This window comes from Girardinichthys multiradiatus, chromosome 9 (genome assembly GCF_021462225.1).
Source record: "Girardinichthys multiradiatus isolate DD_20200921_A chromosome 9, DD_fGirMul_XY1, whole genome shotgun sequence".
Taxonomy (NCBI): domain Eukaryota; kingdom Metazoa; phylum Chordata; class Actinopteri; order Cyprinodontiformes; family Goodeidae; genus Girardinichthys; species Girardinichthys multiradiatus.
Genome location: NC_061802.1, coordinates 11,799,292 through 11,819,184, shown reverse-complemented (window position 1 = coordinate 11,819,184; position 19,893 = coordinate 11,799,292). Strand labels below are relative to the sequence as shown.

At 37.8% G+C, this 19,893-nt stretch overlaps 1 protein-coding gene across 7 annotated transcripts in view; it reads left to right on the top strand.

The window, feature by feature from the left end:
* tdrd5 (tudor domain containing 5) overlaps window positions 1-16,624 on the top strand; it is a 29,346-nt gene extending 12,722 nt beyond the window's left edge. For 3 of the 7 annotated variants that reach the window (XM_047374106.1, XM_047374104.1, XM_047374102.1), the window contains 16 exons: window positions 96-402; window positions 510-664; window positions 894-977; window positions 1,344-1,400; window positions 3,081-3,243; window positions 4,327-4,487; window positions 5,757-5,971; window positions 6,154-6,363; window positions 6,459-6,525; window positions 7,996-8,196; window positions 9,292-9,426; window positions 12,118-12,183; window positions 13,146-13,316; window positions 13,437-13,590; window positions 15,863-15,926; window positions 16,513-16,623. In XM_047374106.1, the coding sequence (XP_047230062.1) occupies window positions 96-402; window positions 510-664; window positions 894-977; window positions 1,344-1,400; window positions 3,081-3,243; window positions 4,327-4,487; window positions 5,757-5,971; window positions 6,154-6,363; window positions 6,459-6,525; window positions 7,996-8,196; window positions 9,292-9,426; window positions 12,118-12,183; window positions 13,146-13,316; window positions 13,437-13,590; window positions 15,863-15,926; window positions 16,513-16,588 (2,286 nt within the window). In that variant the 3' untranslated portion in view covers window positions 16,589-16,623. Of the gene's footprint in view, window positions 1-95; window positions 403-509; window positions 665-893; window positions 978-1,343; window positions 1,401-3,080; window positions 3,244-4,326; window positions 4,488-5,756; window positions 5,972-6,153; window positions 6,364-6,458; window positions 6,526-7,995; window positions 8,197-9,291; window positions 9,427-12,117; window positions 12,184-12,603; window positions 12,743-13,145; window positions 13,317-13,436; window positions 13,591-15,862; window positions 16,373-16,512 lie in introns of those variants that run through there. The other 4 variants (XM_047374103.1, XM_047374107.1, XM_047374108.1 and 1 more) reach the window with 3 other exon arrangements.
* The last annotated feature ends 3,269 nt before the right edge of the window (window positions 16,625-19,893 follow it).

Below are 19,893 nucleotides of genomic sequence, written 5' to 3'. Positions count from 1 at the left end.
ACAGCAGCTTCTGTTTTATCCATTTTCCACATCATTGGTTATAAAGTTTATTGCACCAAACCATATGAGGCATTTGCGTACTTCATCTCTCTCAGGGTCCACTTAGGCTGTCTGAGTTAGAAGCCTGTTATATGCGCTGTTATGGCTACCCACTCCGCATCCACAACTATGGTTTCTACTCCATTGGAGAGATGCTAGAGGCAGCGAGAGACATGATCGCAATCCAGCAAGGGAGGCTGGGCTCGGTTCTGTTGCTGAAGGAGCACATGCTACCCAGGCCGCTCATTAGACCGTTCAGCTCACCAAGGAGAACTGGGCCGATAAAGCCACCATCAGTTTACTCTCACGGGCCATCGCTCAAAAACTCTGCCATCAAAGTTCCTGTGCCAACAGAACCTCCAGGTTTGTTTTGGATGGTTAAATTCACTAGCTCCTGGAAAACAGTTGGTTGCATTTGTTTTACTTTTCTGTTCTTAAAACACGTCTCTGCTCTCTTGCTGATGTTTTAGTGAGGCAGAGTCCTTTGGAACCACCTAAGACAGCTTTGGACCCTGACCATGAAGTGTCACATGGCAGTTGGAAACTGGGGATGGGGGAGAAGAGCCATGGTTCTAAACCAGCGCCCTGTGAGGACGGTGGGCTCTTTCATCAAAATGTACTTAAGGTCTGTTCTCATTGGAGAAGATGTTTTATTGTGTGTGTTTCGTGCATATTTTAGGTGCATGTTAAGCATTTAGGGTGTGCCAATTAGTTATTTTTATGTAGGTTGGAAAAGCTAGAAAAAGTAGTTGTCAATGCCTTTTGTTTTTGTGAATAAAAAAAAGAAAATTTATGTCTGAAATAGATTTGGTTGTTTTGCTTCCTGGCTGATTTTCTCCCCATATCTTTGTTAGCTTGAAGAGGAGCTTCAACATCAGATCTTGGAGAACAGCATCGCAGGCACCGTTAGTCAAGAGCTGAAGGAGAAGCTACGAAAGGTCAGACGTCACCCCAGTTTCTACAAATGTTCCTTGAAGCTGTGGATGTCTCCCCAGTGCACCTGCCATTATGGTTCTTTTATATACAGCAGCACAAACTGCAAGGAGCGGGATGACGTGGAGTATAAACCACGACCACTGACATGATCACAAAAACAAGGCACCAAAATTTTCTCAAGTTTTTCACTGTTTGAACACACGCCATAAATGCAACAACCTGTCACATGCAGATTAAAGTTTTACTTTTAATCCAAATTGTTGTTTACTATTTCTGTTTAGTAATTTTCTTTGTGTGATATACCTTAGATGTATGATTGCAAGTTGATTATGCAGTAATAAGACTAATAAACCGACAACACTCTGCAGGTTGTTGGTGAGACGAGTGGTGGACTGTCAGTTCATCATCTCCCTGCTGAGTACAAGGTAAAACAAATAATTAAAATATGTTTTGCATATATACAGTTGAAATGTATATTTATATTTTTTTACATTGTCATTAAATCAGACTAAACCTTTCCTGTTTTAGGTCCAATAAGATTAGAAAAGTATTTACATTGGCTAAATGAAGGGTTTTTTATGTTCTTTAAATTCAGAAGTTTACATACACTAAGGCCATGAGGTCATAAATATGTAGGTTTCCGAGTTGTTAATTTACAGCATTTGAGTTGATTGTACAGCATCTTGGAAAAATCAAAAGAAATCAGTCAAGTCAAATTTATCCTTGGGTTCAATATATCAATGCACCAGAAGGTAATATATTAATCTTTTTTAAATAACACGCTAGTATATTACCTCCGACTGCATTTCTGTGCTTTCCAGGTCTCGTAGTTGTTTGAAGGTGGAGTTGAATTAATTTGATCTGCCGAAGTACAGATGGCCAACCAAAGTAACTCCGCATAGAAATATGGACAAAATATGTTGTTCCGCTCAACAACATGGCTATTTAACTTGTTTTAAAATACTACGGTCAGCTTAAACAGATGGTTTACGAATGTCTTGCAGTTAGCTTTCATCATCTCGAAGATTTCTTAAAATTTCCAAGAAGCTCACGGTGATATGATGGCGTTTTACTACCGCTGAGGGAACTATTGCTCCAAACTGTTGGTTTCATCAGAGAAACAGTCTGTTCCCAAACACTGATGTATTTTCAACATTCTTGGTTATTTTTTATCAGTGCGATTAAATGCTGTAATTAATATAGCAGACTTATTAAAAACGCCGCTAAAAGATGTGATGAATAAATATTAATATATTTATGCGGTAAAATGTTTTCTTCTGAATTCTACAAAAAGAGGTGACGTTAAGTTTATGTACGTTTCATTAATATTTGAACATGAGACCTGTTTAAAACTTGTTTGTGTCTTCCATTTTAAACCTGATTGATTTTACTCTGGTGGCCATAAATTTGAAATTGACATCCCTGAATTAGGGGATGAAAATTAAAATATTTAATTTACAGTGTTCTTTACCACATTTTTCAGTGTGGTATTAAGTTTGTTCATTTGAGATTTCCCTTGCTAAAAGGTGTCAATATTAACCATTACAAAGCTGACTATTGTGTGCAATGGGCAAAATAAGTGAAAGATCAATGAAAAAACATTGAGCACAAAGGTTTTTAGATCATTTTAGAAATGTATCTGGGTCTTAAATTTGAATGGTCTGAAAAATACTTAAATTAACTCTAATTACAGAAAGGCTGCAAGGGTCATTAATCCTTGTAAACCTGTACCAACATGGAATGAAAAGCCTTTCAGGAAGAACCATGAAGTCTAAAAGCAAAATGAAAAACTTATTTTAATTTTCGAATGAAGGACGGTATATAAACTTCTGAATTTTAAGAAACTGTTTATTTTTTTTAAATGTTGCTTATTATTCTGGTATTTAACAAATATATAAATAATTTTGGTTATCCATACTGGTTTCTTTCAGTCATTCACTTGGATGCATTGGCAAGAAAATGTCATCCTGTGGTGCCGTGATTTTCTTAATTAGTGAGCTTTTAACGTGAACAAGCTTTGTAGTTATCAGTCTGTGTCTTATTAATATATTTATAAATGACGAATGCTTTTTTAATCTTCTGTGACATTTTTTATTCTCCATCAGAGGCATTTTGGAGAAGACTTGCCATTTTTACAGAGTGGTTTTCTCAGTGTAACTGAACTTGTTGGTGCCCTGAGTGACATTTTCCACCTAAAACCGGCAGAGGACAACGACGGACACAGTTGGATCGTAGTAGCCTTAAGAGACTGTGATAACATGCAACCAGGTGTGGTGTGTATGCACACTGATAACTACTGAAAGTATTCACCAACCAAATCATCTTAGTACACACAGAGATACAGATTTCTTGTTTCCTTCGAGGTCCTTTCGGTTTCTACCTTCTTTCAGAAGACTAATTTGCTTCTAATTCATTTATTGTACTTAAATTTTAAGTAAATTCAACGATTAAATGCAACAAATGGTGTCTATATAAGAAAACATGTTGCAATTTTATGGAGAACTAGAAATTGAGGGATCACAAGAATATGTCCCTAAAGGCACCAAAGACTATGTCTTTAACCTGTAATTGATTTAGACTAAACTGGAAAGCTTCATTAACTTCCTGTTTGTTAGTGCGTTTACAGATGCATTTTGATGCCTTTTTTTCATGAACACTTTTCAGTATTTGATCTGCTGATTAAGTGGAAAATGGGCGGATTTTATTCACTGGCTGATTGATTGGTGCGTTTCTTCATGATTTTATTTTTGTTCATGTCATCTGACATTTACTTTTTACGTATTTATTTGCACCTTTTGGATCTGGGTGTTCAAAAAAATCACATAAAGAGCCACATTTTGAATAGCGACTCCTTCTGTTTGAGAAGTGAACTGCTGCAAGTGTATTGCGAACAAACGCTGGAACGAATGTTTAATATGACTGACAACAACCTGATCATAAGGAGCTTCAAATACTTCTGAAGATAACTCTTCATTCAATTCAAAAATACTTTATTAATCCCAAAGGGAAATTAAATGTTGTAGCTCATTATGAAGGTTTCTTCAAATAGCCGCTTAAATAAATAACACGAATATAATGCTCTGATAATAACTAACGTAATTTTATGTGCACTATTATCAATTATTTACTTGTATTTTGGCCCGTTAAATTCTTAACACTCTTCAGCTGTTAGTTATTATGGTACAGTGTGGTTGGTGTTTGCGTACGATAGCATGTGAATGTTGGAAAGTGTTATTTAGTGCAGATGTTGCACTGGCTCAAGAAACTTTTTCAACAGGTCAGAGATAACCCTGATACAGAATTGTATCTTTAATCTGAGCAAAAACCTGACTTTTCCTTAAAATTTTCCAGGTTCAGCAGAAAATAATGGAAGTACCGACTGTGTTAAGCTGCCATCTAATAGCTACTACTTCAGCTTAGAAGAATCTCCATGGGAAAAGGGATGCAACAATATCCCGTCAGATAGTGAGAATGAGTTGGAGTCCAGCAAAGTGTCTAAGGTTCAGGAAATGGTAAGACGGCTGCAACTGGACGAAAAACAAGGGAGGAGCAATGTGGACTTCTGTATTTTATCAGCTGTTACACTTTGTCGGTGAAAGTAAAAATGTTAAAAACAACAACTCTGCTCTAGCAATGAGGAATTGTTGTGCAGTTTGTTTAGGTTATTTTTTTAATCATCTTCTTAAGAATTTGGATTTATTATGACGATGATGAACTCTACATGATTTTGTTTCCTAACCCCAAAAACCGAAAATATTATTGGAATGTTTTGTTCCCCCATTGGTTCTATAACATTATATCTTCTTCAACAACCTGTAAGTATGTATATTTTCTTTTCTTGTTTTGCTTGTCGGTTTGTGGAGCAGTACTGTATATGTGATTGTTAGGCTTAGACTGCACACGTTTTATTGCTAAAAAAGACTGCACATGACTTTAAAACGGTTTTTATCATAACTTTTGTTGTTATTACAACAAATACCATAAAATACTGTAATAAACCTTTAAGCTCACATTGCTCCTTCCGATTTGGCAAAATTTGTTTTTGGGCTGTAAATCTTTCAGTCTAGGCAAGGCAAGTTTATTTTTATCGCACATTTCAGCAACAAGGCAATTCAAAGTTCCTTCTATGATGACAAAAATATTTTAAAAAGTACGTATCAGTGGCATGATAAAGGAAAGTAAAAAAAAAAAAAAGATGGACTACAGATTGAAATTATTGACCTCAACCCCCTGCAGAAAAATCAATTCTTTGATGCACTCTGTGCTTTTTGGTCCATATTTTTTCACCATATAATCAAATGTTTCTCCCTGGAGAGGAACTCTTTTGGCCCATTACGCATCCCCCCTAACTATTGTTAGGAGAGTCTATCTCAACCACGGTCAGTCGGGGAGGGGTCTTCCACAGTGAACTGCTTCTCACTGTCTAGATCCTCACATACACAAATCCTGTTTTAAAAATATAACCATAATCCTATTAAACAGGCTTCCTTTCTTTGGCAATAATAAGTAGAACAATTGTGTTGCTAAACAGCCCATAATATTGTCACAAATGATAAAACTACTGGAACATCTATTATGGTGACAGTGGGGGAAAATACTAACTTGGTAAGTAATAATCAACATCCTCAGTTTAGAAATTTTGCAAACATTGTTAGATTTCATTATTGCAGGTTGAATAATTTTTATTATGGAAAATTATGTTAAAGGTACATTGTGAACAAGATTTTGTTTTTGTTGGAAAATACTTCTCACTCTGCTCACCTTGATCTGTTCTCATGTAGATGCCGGAGATTTACCCGGCCATGGAGGTACGTTGCAGATCCCCTGTGCCCCTGGACGCCATGCAAAATCAGCGTCTCAAACCGCCGACCCGCCGCTGGCCTCGAGAGCTGGTAGCAGTCTTTGTGGAGCAGGTGGAGTCGCCAGGATCCTTCTACGTTCGGTTCAGTGAGACGGAGGAGGCGTGTGCTTTGGAGAGCTTAATGTTTGACATGAGGTGATGCATCTGTTTGTGGCAACTTAAAACCTGTTGAGAAGATAATTCAGTTATTTACTCTGTTGAAGCTGTATTTTTTCCAATGACTACTTAAAGTTATAAACTAGGGTATATTATTCCCATTGAGCTGACCTGGTCATGTCATTTTATTTCTTATTTTCCTCCTTGTACTCCTCTCTTAGGCGTTGTTACAGCTGTCCTGAAGTGTCAGAGCGGTACCACCTTCTCGACCCGTTCATTAGACGGGGTCAGGTCTGCTGTGTGTCACCCAGTGGAAAATGGTTCTACCGAGTGGTGATCCACAGAGTTGTAAACTCGTCTCATGTTGAGGTGTTTTATGCTGACTTCGGTGATGTGACATTGGTCCAGACTTCCGACCTGAAGTTCCTCAAGTACGCATGCTTTCAGGGTCTACTGCACAAATGTTCTTAGAGCCTTGTTGGGTCTGTTCTTCTCTTTTCCTCTCTACAGTTTCTTTCTTTTTCAGGTCCAGTTTTTCTGTACTTCCAGCACAAGCAGTTCCTTCATCACTCGCTGGAATCAAGCCAGCTTCAGTAAGTTAAAGTGAAGGTAGAGAGCCTGTTGAAACGCTTCCTGTGTTGCTGTATGCAGCACTTCTGTATCACTGTTGACTTTCAATTCCTTCATGAACAGTGCCTTGAAAAAAGTATTCATTCCTTTGAGCTTTTAAACACTTTGTCAAATTAAAACCACACATTTCTATTTATTTAATCTGGACTTTATGTGATGGAAAAACAGAAAGTAGATTAAAACTGAAGCCGAAGGAAAAGGAGAGTTTAGAAAACAATGAACAGAACTTTGGGGGTGCGTTTATATTCAGCTTCTTTCACTCAGATACTGCTAAATAAAATCCAGTGCAGCCACTTGCTTTCAGATGCCACCTAATTACTCCGTAATGTCCACCTGTATGTTATTGAACCTCAGTATAAATGCAGCTGTTGTGTGAAGGAATCAGCGTTTTGTTAGAAAACATTAGGGATCATGAAGACCAAGGACCACAGATGCAGAGGTTTAAAACGGTATCCAAGCTTTGAAGATCTCACAAAGCAGGTTTTAATCCATCATCTGAAATTGAAACCAATATAGCACAGCCACTTACCTACCCAGACATGGACAGCAACCTAAACTGACAGGTGGGGCGAGGAGAACAACATTAAGGGAAGCAGCCAAGAGGCCCATGGTAACTCTGGGGGAGCTGCAGAGAGCCTTAGACCAGGTGGGAGATTCTATCAACCTTACAACTGTTTGGTGTCCTGGGCTTTATAGAGAAGGGACTAGAAGAAAGTTACTGTTGAAACAAATAAGAAGTCTTATTTACAGTTTTGCACAAGCCATGTAGGAAATGCAACAAACTTGTGAAAGAATTCACGCTCTCGTCAGATATAACCAAAATGAAACTATAGTTTATAAATGTGTTGGGAATGGCCCAGTCAAAGTCCCTTATTTCTATTGAGAATCTGTGGCAAGACTAAAAATGATCAGATGCTCTCCATCCAACCTGACTGAGTTAGGAAGAGAACCAGGCAGTCGTTATATGTGCAAACTTTACAAAGTATGGAATCAGAGGGGCCACACCTTTCAGATTCTTCTTAATAAAAAAATGTCCCTTTAACTCTGCAATTATTCAGTGTGTTGCCTCGGTCTGTTGCATTTAATAAAATACAAAAAAATAGCAATTTTGAGTTGTATTGTGTCAAAATGTGAAACTGTTCAAGAGGGATGATAACTTTTGTTTAGAATATAGGCTGTAAGCATTCTGAAGTTAATTCAAAAAATATTCTCAACATGTTTCTGGAGAGGCCTTTCATTAATTTTTATTGACACTTTTCGATTTTGACAAAACCTTTGTTAGTACTTGGGTACAGCGGTGAACCAGAAGTTAAAATAAAATTGTGACTTTTGTCTTTACTGACAGCATAAAATATAAAAATGTTATTGTTTTTCTTTCGGGCGAAAACTGTCCATGTTTACTGAAGTTCTCAGCTGTTGCTGGTTCATTGCAGGATAACTGGACTGCAGAATCGACCGTGTCCTTCCAGAAACTGTGCTCTGATCGCACCCTAGTGGGCGCTCTGGACTGCTACACTGGAGATGTGCTGCAGCTCTACGTGTGTGACACACACACCGAAGAGGACATCTATGTACACACAGCCCTGATTAACCAAGGCCACGGCGTCACCTGTAGTCCTGCAACTGCTACAGCAGTAAGTCTCTCACAAAGCAATAGATTCAGTTCAATTCTGAACACCAGTTCTCAACGAAAACTAATTATAAGACACTTGAAAAGATAGAGAGGCTATTTTTATGTGCATTTTAATTATATACAAACTGTTTTAGTCTTAATTCATTCAATACATTTTTTTCATTCTTAGCCAGTTCAATACAGGCAGATTAAATTCATATCCAGGTACAGTACAAAGTAGATGGAGATCAACTGGGAACTGATTTTATTAGAGAGGATCCTGGAAATGAAATCCCACCTCCCATTTTTCTGTTGGGTATGCCAGGAATCACAAGTAAAACTGCAGTCTGTGATGAAAGTGCTCTGTTGAGAACATCAGGGTTCCTTCAGAATGTGAAAATGTCTGGAATTTTGGTTGGCTTTGGTTTCTGTATTTTCCAGCTTTGGATAAGTATGGAAAAAGGAAAACTATTAGGAAAATTGTTTGTATATTCAGAATTTGTTTGCAGTCCAGTTATGTAAAGGTTTTCCTTCCCTCCATCTTTCTTCTTTGTCTTTCCTATCTTCCCTGTCCTTTCTCCCTCTCTTGTGTCCCCAATTTGCTCTTCTCACCTCTCTCAGGGTCTTTGTTCATTCCTTGCTGTCTTTCTGCTTGTGTCATGTGACTTTCTTGTTGCTCCTGTTTCTTCTGTCCTTGTGTTCTTCCTTCAGTCTTTTCTTCCTGTCTTCTGCCATTTATTCTTTCCTTAATACCTTTGTCCCTTCCTTCCCTGTAGTCTTTTGTTCTTGTCCCTCCCTTCTTTTCTGTTGTCCTCCCTCCCTGTGGTTTTTGCAGGTTCCATATTTAAAATAGTTTATAAAATGGTCAAAAGACTCTAAATCTACACTAAAGATGTCTAAGAGCCCTGGAACGCACAGGGAAATAACTTATTTAACAAAGAACAATAACAGAAGCTGCACCAGAAACACCTTTTAAGTTTATCCAGTGCATTGCAAAATTACACACTGCAGTATGAATAGTGTCACAATGAATCAATATAAATGTTATACTGTGTTTGAGTCTAAGTTGTCTGTTTATTTGATTCATGTTTTTCTTGTAATATTTTTTGTTCTTCAGTTGTGTGCCAAGGTCACACCAGTGAGTCTTTACATGGGAGAGGGCATGGTTGAGCTCCCAGAAATTGACGAGGAGCTGATTTTGTCTTTTAAATCCAGAGACGCTTCTGGACAGTCCGAGGAGGCCTCAGTAAAGGTAGTCCAAACACGCTGCAAGGGATTAAGTTGGGATTTGTTGTGTGAGGGAGTTCACTAAATGTAAATAGCTGCAATAGATGCATTGTGTTAGTGACCAGAAATCACAGGAACTGTTTTGACGTCTTCCTATAAACTTCCTATAACGCATTCAGCCATTTTTGTAATTTGATAACAATAACCTAGCAGTTCAGAAACAAGACAAAACAGCAAAAACAATGCAAAACTGTTTATGTAATAATACTATTCAACACACACAATACAGTTATGACCTCAAGGAGCTAAAAGCAGCTAAAAGCGGCCTGTCATATCAACACACAGTAAGTTCACGTCTAAAATAAAGTTTGTCATTTTAGCGTTATTTGCAGCTTACAGCTTTGCTGTCTCCATCGTTTCCATAGACGGAAGGAAGTGACCCCTTAATCAGATGAAGTCTTTCAGCAAATCCTTCTTGATACTGGCGGAGGTTGCTGAAGGCAGTTTTCCTTAGTGGTGAAAAAGGAATTTCCCCAATGATGTGGGAACCTTTCCATCAAAAATAAAAATGAACCAGGCACTTTGGGGGAGGTTCTGATGCTGGGGGACGGTGTAATGAATTGTGTGGGTTAATACACCCAACAATTGAACCGAACTTATCCTCTTTCAGCATAGGAATACTTGAGCTTGGACTACAAATCCGCAGTGAGAAATAAATATGGTGGATACACGAAATTGATCAGCCGGACGTCCATGACATTATTTAGATGTTCCGCACAAATACTGTGACATAGCAGTTGGAAAAATGTGACAGATGATAGAGAAAACTGAACAGACTGAAAAATATATAAAGATCTCTCCGCAACACCTGGAGAGACATTCAACTTTTCTGCACTCCTACAGACTCCCAAGTACACAACAAAATGTATTTAAAGGCTAAAAAAGTGGATTTTGCATGATATGTCCCCTTTAAAATGCCCATCTCCTTCGGCTTCAAATAAGATTGGAAGAGACAAATACAGGTGAAATGCAGCCCATTACTACTGTTACATATTGATCATTTTGAGATGGAAGTGTTTTAATTATAATAAAAAAGAATGAAGCTTTATTATTGAGCTTTCCAAATTGCTGTGATTGACTCTCAAAGAAATGGTATTAATGTTGCTGCACAACGGGCTCAATAATCAGACATTTGGTTTTTTGGCGGACTTGTCCACTTTCCTCATTTCTTCTCTCATTTTTGTCTCACGTCCATTTTCACATGCAGTCTTTCAGCAGGGCTGTTAAGCTTTGGTTCCCCTCTGTCCAAAGCTCTTATCTTGCCAGCCATACAGTTGTGCTGCTGGCCCAGAACACCACATGTACACTGATGAACACAGTCATTGTGTGTTGTTGTATAAAACACACACATCTCTCTGAAGGGGAGCTACTGCCAATGCTGCTTAATGTATAGCCACACTGTTGGAAGGTCACAGCTGGATGCTGGACTGTAAATAAGATGGCAGCCAATCAGTGGGTTGTTTATTGGACTTTGGATTTTAAGACTCCCATTCTGGTAATGAGGGGTGTGTTGTGAGACTAAACATGAGAGAAAGAACTCTTTACATTGTTACTCTGACATCTAAACCATATTTTTATTTGTTTGATATATTTTAGAATTGATTAAATGCTGGCAATAAATGTATACCATAATAAACCTCCTTTCGCAAGCTTGGGCCCGACTGCAAACTGAAATGTTGCAGCCAAAGCTCACTACAAACAAAAATCATTAAAGCTGGCATATGTTGGGTCAATAGTTTTCATATCAAGTGCTTTAGTTTAGTTTAGTGTGAAGACTTTAGACAGCTAGTCTCAGAAAATCAGACTGTAAGGAGCAAATGCAGGCCAACTTATTTTCCTTTTTATTGATGAAAAACACAGACAATTTGGTCCATCATGTGCAGCTACACGGTGGTGCAGTTGTTTCCTTGCAGCAAGAAGCTCCTGGATTGAAATCTGGGCCTGAGGTCTTTCTGCATGAAGTTCGCATGTTCTGCCTTTGCATATGTGGGTTCTCTCCTGGTACTCTGCCTTTCTCCCACAGTCCAAAAACATGCATGTTAAGTGAATTGGTCTCACTAAATTGCTCTTAGAAGTTAGTGTGTGTGGGTGCATGGTTGCTTGGCCTGTTCATCTCTGTAATGGACTGGCAATCTGTCCATGGTGTACCCTATCCCTCATCTTATTGGTGCTGGAGATGGACACCAGCTCCACCCCACGACCCTGCATGGATAAGCATAGATTCTCATTTTATTGTCCAGGAAGATAATTAAAAAACGAAATCCTCCAAAACCAACATAATTTATTTCAGGACATTGGTTTAAAACATTTTTCATTATGTAATGTTTTAAAACAAGATTTTTCTGCAAACCTAATATTTGTACAGGAGCTAAGACTACCATCTGTTTAAATAACTGCTGTTTCTTTACGACCCCAATCTCAAATGCTGTTGTGTCTTGTGTGGCTTACTGATCGTTAAAATACTGCAGCTTGCAAGGAAACAGAATTTGTTTTTACAAAATATTAAAAACCAAATAGTTAATAGGCTAAAAACGAACTGGTTCACACGTTTTTTCACAAACTATTATCCTTAGCTGGCACAAAGGAAACCAGTTCCGCTAAGATCCCGAACCCAGTTCTGTGTATAAGTTTTAAATGTGATTCATTTTTGCCTCAGGTTGATGATGAAGAGATGCCCCCTCTGGAACTGATTGAGGAGAGTGAATTCATCCATCAGATTCAGGTTTGATAACCACTGCCTTTTAGTTTAAGGGTGTCCTGTCTTTGAAACTTTTACTTTTGGTGTTTCATTTTACTGTTAGTTGTGTCTGTATTAACAAAAGCCTGAAAATCTGAAACTTGAGTAAATAATTTAAAATCTGTAGCAGAGAAGTTTCAATATAAGGCAAGTGGGGGGATATAAGCTTCTTCTCTACAATGTGTATATTTTATGGTTAAAGAAAGTCATTGCTTGTTTTGTTTTAGTCGCAGTTTTTATTTCATGTTATTGTTCTGTGTAAATATTAACAGGTGAGCTAAACTAATGTCAGAGACTAAGAGGGGGCAGGTTTAGGTGTAGAGTTATTTGAGAATAAAAACAGCTGCATGGTGAGAGTGAGCAGTCTCGTTTGATTGCATGTTGTAACTCTGTAAATATTGTCAGAACTTTCTAGGAAGAGAGGACTTTATTGAAAATACCTGCGGCTGGACTAACCATGAGTTGTGGGACCTCAACCCGTTTACCGCGTCCTGACTGCCTCTAGCCCATCTTTAAAGCTACTAATGGGATTTAAAGCTCCAACGCAAGTTTATTTGTGTAAAGGTGTATTTAAAAGTACATTTGTGTCGCACAGGAGGTCTTTCAAAATGCTTTCCATGGTACTACAGGAACAAGGTTACACAAATTATAGCAAAGATAAGAAATATATCAACAGAATAATGGCCTATTCTAAGCATTTGATTGATGTTAAGGAGCATAGAAACTAAATGCTGCCGCTGCTTCTTTTGTTATTAACCCAGGTTTCAGCGTAGAATGGGTTTATTTTATCTTAATATAAATTAAGAGGCCTGCATGTAACCTTTCATTTAATTTTTTTTTATGCATTTCAGCATTTAGTGAAGTTATTAGATTTTAGAACAATTTGTAAGCTTCTAGTTGAGATGAACTAATCGGTTACATCTGACTGCTTGTTGTGTATTTTAATGGTTAAGGAACCCACCCCATGCAGTGGCCTTCTAACTGATCAAAACCCCAGCTGCTGTGAACAAGACGTGGCCTCCACTGATGAATCAACATTACAAACTTCTTCTCCACTCGCACCTCCAGACCTGATCCAGACTAGGAACACCGCCGCTCTTTGCCAAACTGAAACAAAAGTGACAAAAACATAATTTGTTTGAGTTCATCTTAAAAAAAAAATAAAAGCATTCTGTTTTGGATCCAAAAATATAAATTCCTTTAAATTACTATTTCATATTTTTTCTCTGACTCCTCAGGCACTGGACACCAGGTCTCCACCAACTTCACCCAGCTCTGACTCCAGCTCCTGCTGTGCTCAAGAGGAGGTCAAACAATCTCCGAAAGTCACAACCTTCTCGTTTGCTGGACCATCCTTAATCCTAAGGACACTGAACCAGAGCTGCACCAAAGGTACTGTCAAAAATTAGGGGGATTTTTGACAATCATCATTTAATGGCATTAGGAAGCAATGTTTAGAACAAATGAAGACATCTTTTCATACAGACACGTTTGTACATTTTTGACCTATTTTTTTTAGATTTTGGAGCCTCTCTTGAATGGCGATGAACTTTTGATTCAGGAATCAGACCGTTTTTTCTTTTTTGTTTAGTTTTTGCTGTTTAGTTTAGAATTATTGAGTTTATACCGTGATGCTGTGGTTTAGTTTTTTTATGGTCAAATTAATGAAACAAGCAGTTGTAAGAGTGACGTATACCTTGCCATCACTTGACTCCTTAAGTGTCCCCAGTTTAATGTCTGGGTTAGCACACCACTTGCTTTGCGTCGCTTACCTTTAAGATCCACAGCACTGTCCACAGGTATTTTGTCTTTACCTAATGATTTCACCAAGAAACATGCAACTCACCCTCTAAAACATTGTGCCACAGAAGTCCATTGTTCAGTTACACATAGTGAACTTATTTTTTGTCTTTCAATGCTTTCAAGTCCAGTCTTACGCTTCTTTAACATAAGGTAAGCAGGGAGGTTTTGCTTTAATGAATATACCTCTAATTATGACACCCATGCATTTAGGGACACGTGGAACACATCTTAGTGTTTTCCCCGTACGTGCGCTGTCCTTTTTCTTAACCAAACTAATTTTCTAACATTAGCACTCTGACCTTCATTAACCTGCACATGCATATTCATTCAATTCTTCTCTCTTGCTTTATCAACACAGTGAAAGGCCTTGAATAAAATTAGAGCGTGTCCATGGATGCAGAAAGGGCGTATTGATTTCTGTCCTGCTGCTCGCAATGGTGAATGTATCTGCAATGAGAACCTGACACAGATCCAATTAGACCTGTTACCAGAGCTATTTGACCCAACAAGCTGCTTTCATTGCATTTGCTCTGACATTGATACTGTGCTGCTCCAACTGCCTTTTACTTGCACCATGTTAGTGGGGGATAAAGGCGGGAGACAGACTGGAGCAATGCAGTTCACACTACTACACAATTGTAGATAGGAAACATTTGATACTAATGTAAAAGAGTACATAAAAGATTAGAGGTCATAGTTTGGAGGATTCATACTGGGTTCTCCCAGGTTTATGTTTCCCAGGATATCAGAGACTTGCAGGGATTCGAGTCAGAAAACGTAGTTCTATGGGCAAAGATGTCAGTGAGCTGTGTATGCACTTGTGTTTTGATATGACTGTCTTGGATCATTGTTTGTGTTGGCTGGGTTTGAAAGTAAAGCATATTGTGTCCTGGCTCAGGCCCACATTTTTTGTCAATCTTCTCAGCAGTTTTTACACCAATAGAGGTTCCAGTGCTGGACCAAGTCTAGGGGCTGAGAACAGGGAACATCAAAGCGTTTCACATATGAACTTAAATTTTACACTTTTAGGTTAACTTAAGATTTTTAAACATGTTCAAATTTCTCTAACTTTTTATTTATATATTTTTTGTAGTGGCAGATACTTTGTTCCTTTAGAGGTTCTTAATGGTGTTCTTTGCTCTTACACAGGGTAACTTGAATTTTCAAAGCTGCATGACGTTCGAAAAGATGTCACCTAAAACACACGTAGGTTCATCGTTTATTTCTAAATGACGACCTGACTCGGCAAATGCAGCGCCAAAAAGTCAGTAAATGTTCGTCTTGCTCAGGATCTCTGCTGAGAGAGGAGTTTATAGAAACGGCACGCTAACACTAGCTTGTTTTTCTGGGTGTTGACAGGCGCTGGTTGACAATTCGGATCGGAAGATTTTCTCTTTACAATTCCTTTTAATCATGTCTGGACCAAACTTATCTGCAGAGCATTTCTCCTGCTTCATAAGCGGAGCAGTTTGTAGTTATTGTTATTGGTAGTGTAATGCTTTCAGCCTGGTCTCTGTCTGTCTGCGGGAGAGCTCAGCTTCGGCTAAGTGGGTCATAAAACAGTCAGGCTTGGAGAGAGCAGCAGATATGATGTGCTCTCTTCTTTCACGGTGAACGTTGGTGTTAGGGTACACTTTTAGGATACTTTGATCTTTGGAGATCTGTTAAAACGAATGCATGAATTACCAAATTCAATGATAGTCCACACTTTTATAAATCAAACTCCGCATAATGGCCTGGGTCCGGCCCAGAGTCTGACCGAGGTCCAGCCTTTATCCTGCAGCTTTTCCTACCGGATGTAAAAAGCACTGCATCATCTGTAAAACTGTAGATCTGAACTGGTAATTAATTGTTTTTCCAGGTGCACCAATGTCTCCCCTCTTTCTGCGAAACTCTGGCATCCCGTTTCCTCTGTTTGGGGCCAGGTAGGCAGCGAATCCTGCATCTAAACAACTTCCATACCAACTGAATAAAAACCATGAAGATGAAGGTCATCTAATTATTCTGTCAAAGAAGACTCGAGTTATGTAGTTTTGAACATTTTTATGAGTAGTTTTATATGTAGAATGGTAAATCTGTTAAATTCTTTTTGTCAGTGCATTTACTGCTGTTTTCTAACAGTTACGGTAAACTGTACGTATTATTTGTTTATTTTCATACATACAAATAACCTTACAAAGGCTTCTTGTTTAAAATAAGATACTTTAATTTTCTCAAGCTGTTAGTGGCTGACTTTTCTTATGAATATCACTATTTCTGTTAGGGACAAAGTTAAAACGGTTCAAAGTTCTGTTGGAAATTATAAAACAAAACACTAGTCATGTAACATGGAATTTGTTTTGAAAAATAAATTTTGATATAGAACATCTAATTTTATTTTGTGTTTAAATGAACTAAGTTGATGTTTCCAATGTTTTCTCATTTTTACATAACGTAACATTTTCCATGAAAACAAAGCTTCTCCGCCATATTCTGTTTATTTAACACCTAATTATGTTTTATATCGTTTAGGGCTATTCCTGGATGTTTCATCCGTCTCAGCTCCTACCCAGCAGGGGGAGCGATTCTTTCCGCGGTTTTACACTGATCTGTTTTATCTAAAGTGGTTTTATACGATACAGCCATAAACCACTGTAAGACACTTTGGTTATATGACTCAAATAAATACCATCTATGAGCGTTAAATCATTTGTAGATACTTTGGTTTGATCAGGGGTCCCTATTGTCCCGTATTCCATAGGATTCAACTAATCCAAACAGGCATCAGAACCAGTTGATGGAAAAAGGGTGTGATTAAAAGACTTCAGTATATAATATACATGTAAAGTCATACGATTTACCCATTCTGATGGGTATTTATCTACAAAATGCATTTAAAAAACTAAAATATCAAGAGAAACTGATATGTAATGGTTAAGTTGGTGCAGAATGGAAGCTGGCCTGTAGACTACCATTTGTAACATTAAGGATAGTGTACATTTAAACCTCAAGCTGTTAACCTTAGCTATTAACCATAGTCACTCTAACATCTGAGATCTGGATCTGAGACGAGGACTCTGTTGAGCAATAATATGTTTAAGTTATTTAATATTTAATTAAAAACTTTCAATCTGTCATGTATTGTCTTGTGAATACCAGTGCAGTATGGCAGTGGTATTAGAACAGTAGATGAAAGAATGATTCAAGCACTGGCATTCTTAAACTGCACACACATGGAATAAATTCAATTCAAAAATACTTTATTAATCCCAAAGGGAAATTAAATGTTGTTGTAGCTCATTATGAGGGTTTCCTCAAAGAGCCGTTGTAGATGCTGATGGCTGTGGGCAGGAAGGATCTCCTGTAGCGCTACGTCTTACAGCAGATCTGAAGAAGCCTCTGACTGAAGACACTCTGTTGTTGTAGGACAGTCTCATGAAGAGGATGCTCAGGATTCTCCATAATGTTCTTCATTTTATGAAGAATCCTTCTTTCCACAATGATCTCCAGTATAGTTCTATAATTCCTTATAGAACTCCATAGGGATCCAGAACTCTGGATCCATAGGGATCCAGAACTCTGTATCCATAGGGATTCAGAGTTCCCACCAGTCTCTTTGTTGTGTGCAGTTCAGTTCATGTTTCATCCCATGGCTAGGGCTTTGGGAACAGCTGCTCTTCTTACTCAGATGAAGTAAGGGGCATTAACCCACATACTGTCTTCATAAATCAAGTTTAGCTTTAACGACCATTTATATTGTGCCTTTTCTGAGACCTCTGGAGATTATGTACAGGAGAGCTGGTTTAGTTTCCGATGATTCACAGCAGGTTTCAACGCCTATAGACATGATTTTTTTTTTGTTGGTTCAAAAAGGGATACATTTTAAGGCACATTTCAAATTAGAGAAAAAAAGATGCTCAAGTTCAACACATTTCTTTACCATGAGTATATCTCCCAAAACAAAAAGACCCATTATAAATCATAGCTTGTTTCATGCACCATTAGCGTGTTTGTGTGGCTGAAGGAGGCTGAAGACAGACACTGGGTTAACCTTGTTAAGGGTTGGAGTAATGTGGTTGCTGCTGAATTAGCAGCTAACAGCAGCAGAACATCTGTGTCCTGAACCATGGTTACTGATATTGTGATTTATGGTCCAAACCTAAAACCTTACAAAAGGAACTTAACATGTTTCTGATTAATGATCTGGATGGGTTAGGCAGCAATGGTAATTTTTCTATGTCTTCAGAATTGTCATTAAGTCTTTATTTTGACAATTCAAGTAGAAAATGTTTATATACGCAACCTGCCCCATCCAGTTGCATCAATTTACCTTTTGTTGTTTTTTCAGTGTCATGATTATATAAATTAATCTTGTGAATCTTTGAACTGGTATTGCCTTTAAACAGAAACGTCTGGGGAAAAGAATTCAGTTTTAAAAAATGTGGTTTTAAATTTAAAATTCATATTCGATCACCTTTGTTTATGTTGTTTTTTTTCTATGTGTAAAGCTCTTAATTTTTTTGTTGTTTCTTATTTTTGCTCTACCAAGACTTGCTTCCAGTTTTCAGACAGATTTTAACCAGCAGTTACCCAGATTTGGAAAAACACCATACAGGCAGTGAAGTCTGGAGGTGGGAACATCAGGGTGTGAGACTGTTCTTCAGCACACGGCACCGGTAGAACTTATTTAACTGAAGGGAAGGATGAATGGACAAATGTACCTAGACATTCATGATAAAAACATCTGCTACCATCTACCAGGAAGATGAAGATGAAGCAAAGATCCCAAACACACAGCCAAGGAAGCTCTTCAGTGGTTTCCAACATCTGGTGACAATTTCATGTCAGGTGCACCTTTTAGAAATATATTCACCCAGAAAACTGGTGATGTGTTCAATACTTATTTTACCAGCTGCAGGAGACACTCAGAAATGTGAACTTTTGCAGACATTTTAATCTTTTAATTAAGGCTGTTAAAAAGTCTTGGATTACGAGATTAAATTGATCTGGATTAATCCTTTATGCTACAGCAAGTCCCTGAGACTGTTAGGAAATGAAGCTGCTACAATAAACTGTTAATTTTAGTTGCATTTTAATCAAACGTCTACCCAAATTATTCAATAATGTAGAATATGTTTAAATGGGTGTCTCAATGGCTAAATTAAATAATTTGAGGTTTAACTGTCACCAGGTGAACCCTGGACTTTGTTTTTAAGCTTAAGAAGACATTACCACTTCTCTTTGAACAAAACATTAAGAAAACACGTTATCACCGTTTCATGTTGAAGTCAAATTAAATGGAAAACTCCTGAGGAAACCTCAATGCAAAAATGTTTAGACTTTTCCACTTCTGAAGAACGTTAAGCGCACCATGAATTTAGGTTGAAATGATTTCTTCGACTCCAGGTCAGAGGAGGAACAAACCTTTCTATCACAGATGTAAATTGTTGAATGATGAGGTATTTTCAAATCAGGGCAGCTCTAAAGAACAACCACAGGTTCAATGTTTGAGTTAATGGTCATTTTTAACCTCTGCCTGTCTCCTTATGCCAGTTTTTTTATTTTTTTATCCCTGTATAACATGAGGATCTTGGAAGGAATAGAGTGAAGAAAAACTGATTTGGAGAAATAAAATAATTGCTGTTGTGTTGGTTTGCATTTGTTCTCCCTCGAGGTCTATCATTGATTGCTGTTTTGTTTTAATGTTGATGAGTGCAGGGTTGAGTTTTGGGTTCTTCTCCCAAAAAACAAGTCAAGAGAAATTATCTAAAAATGAATAAACAATGAATGACAAACTGTAAAATTATGTAAAGACAGTATAAGGTAAGTGGAAGTAGATGTAGTTCATTCGGTTTGCTCCATCAACAGCAAAAGTGCTACATTTGCTGTCCGCTCTTTGCAACCAGTGAACTG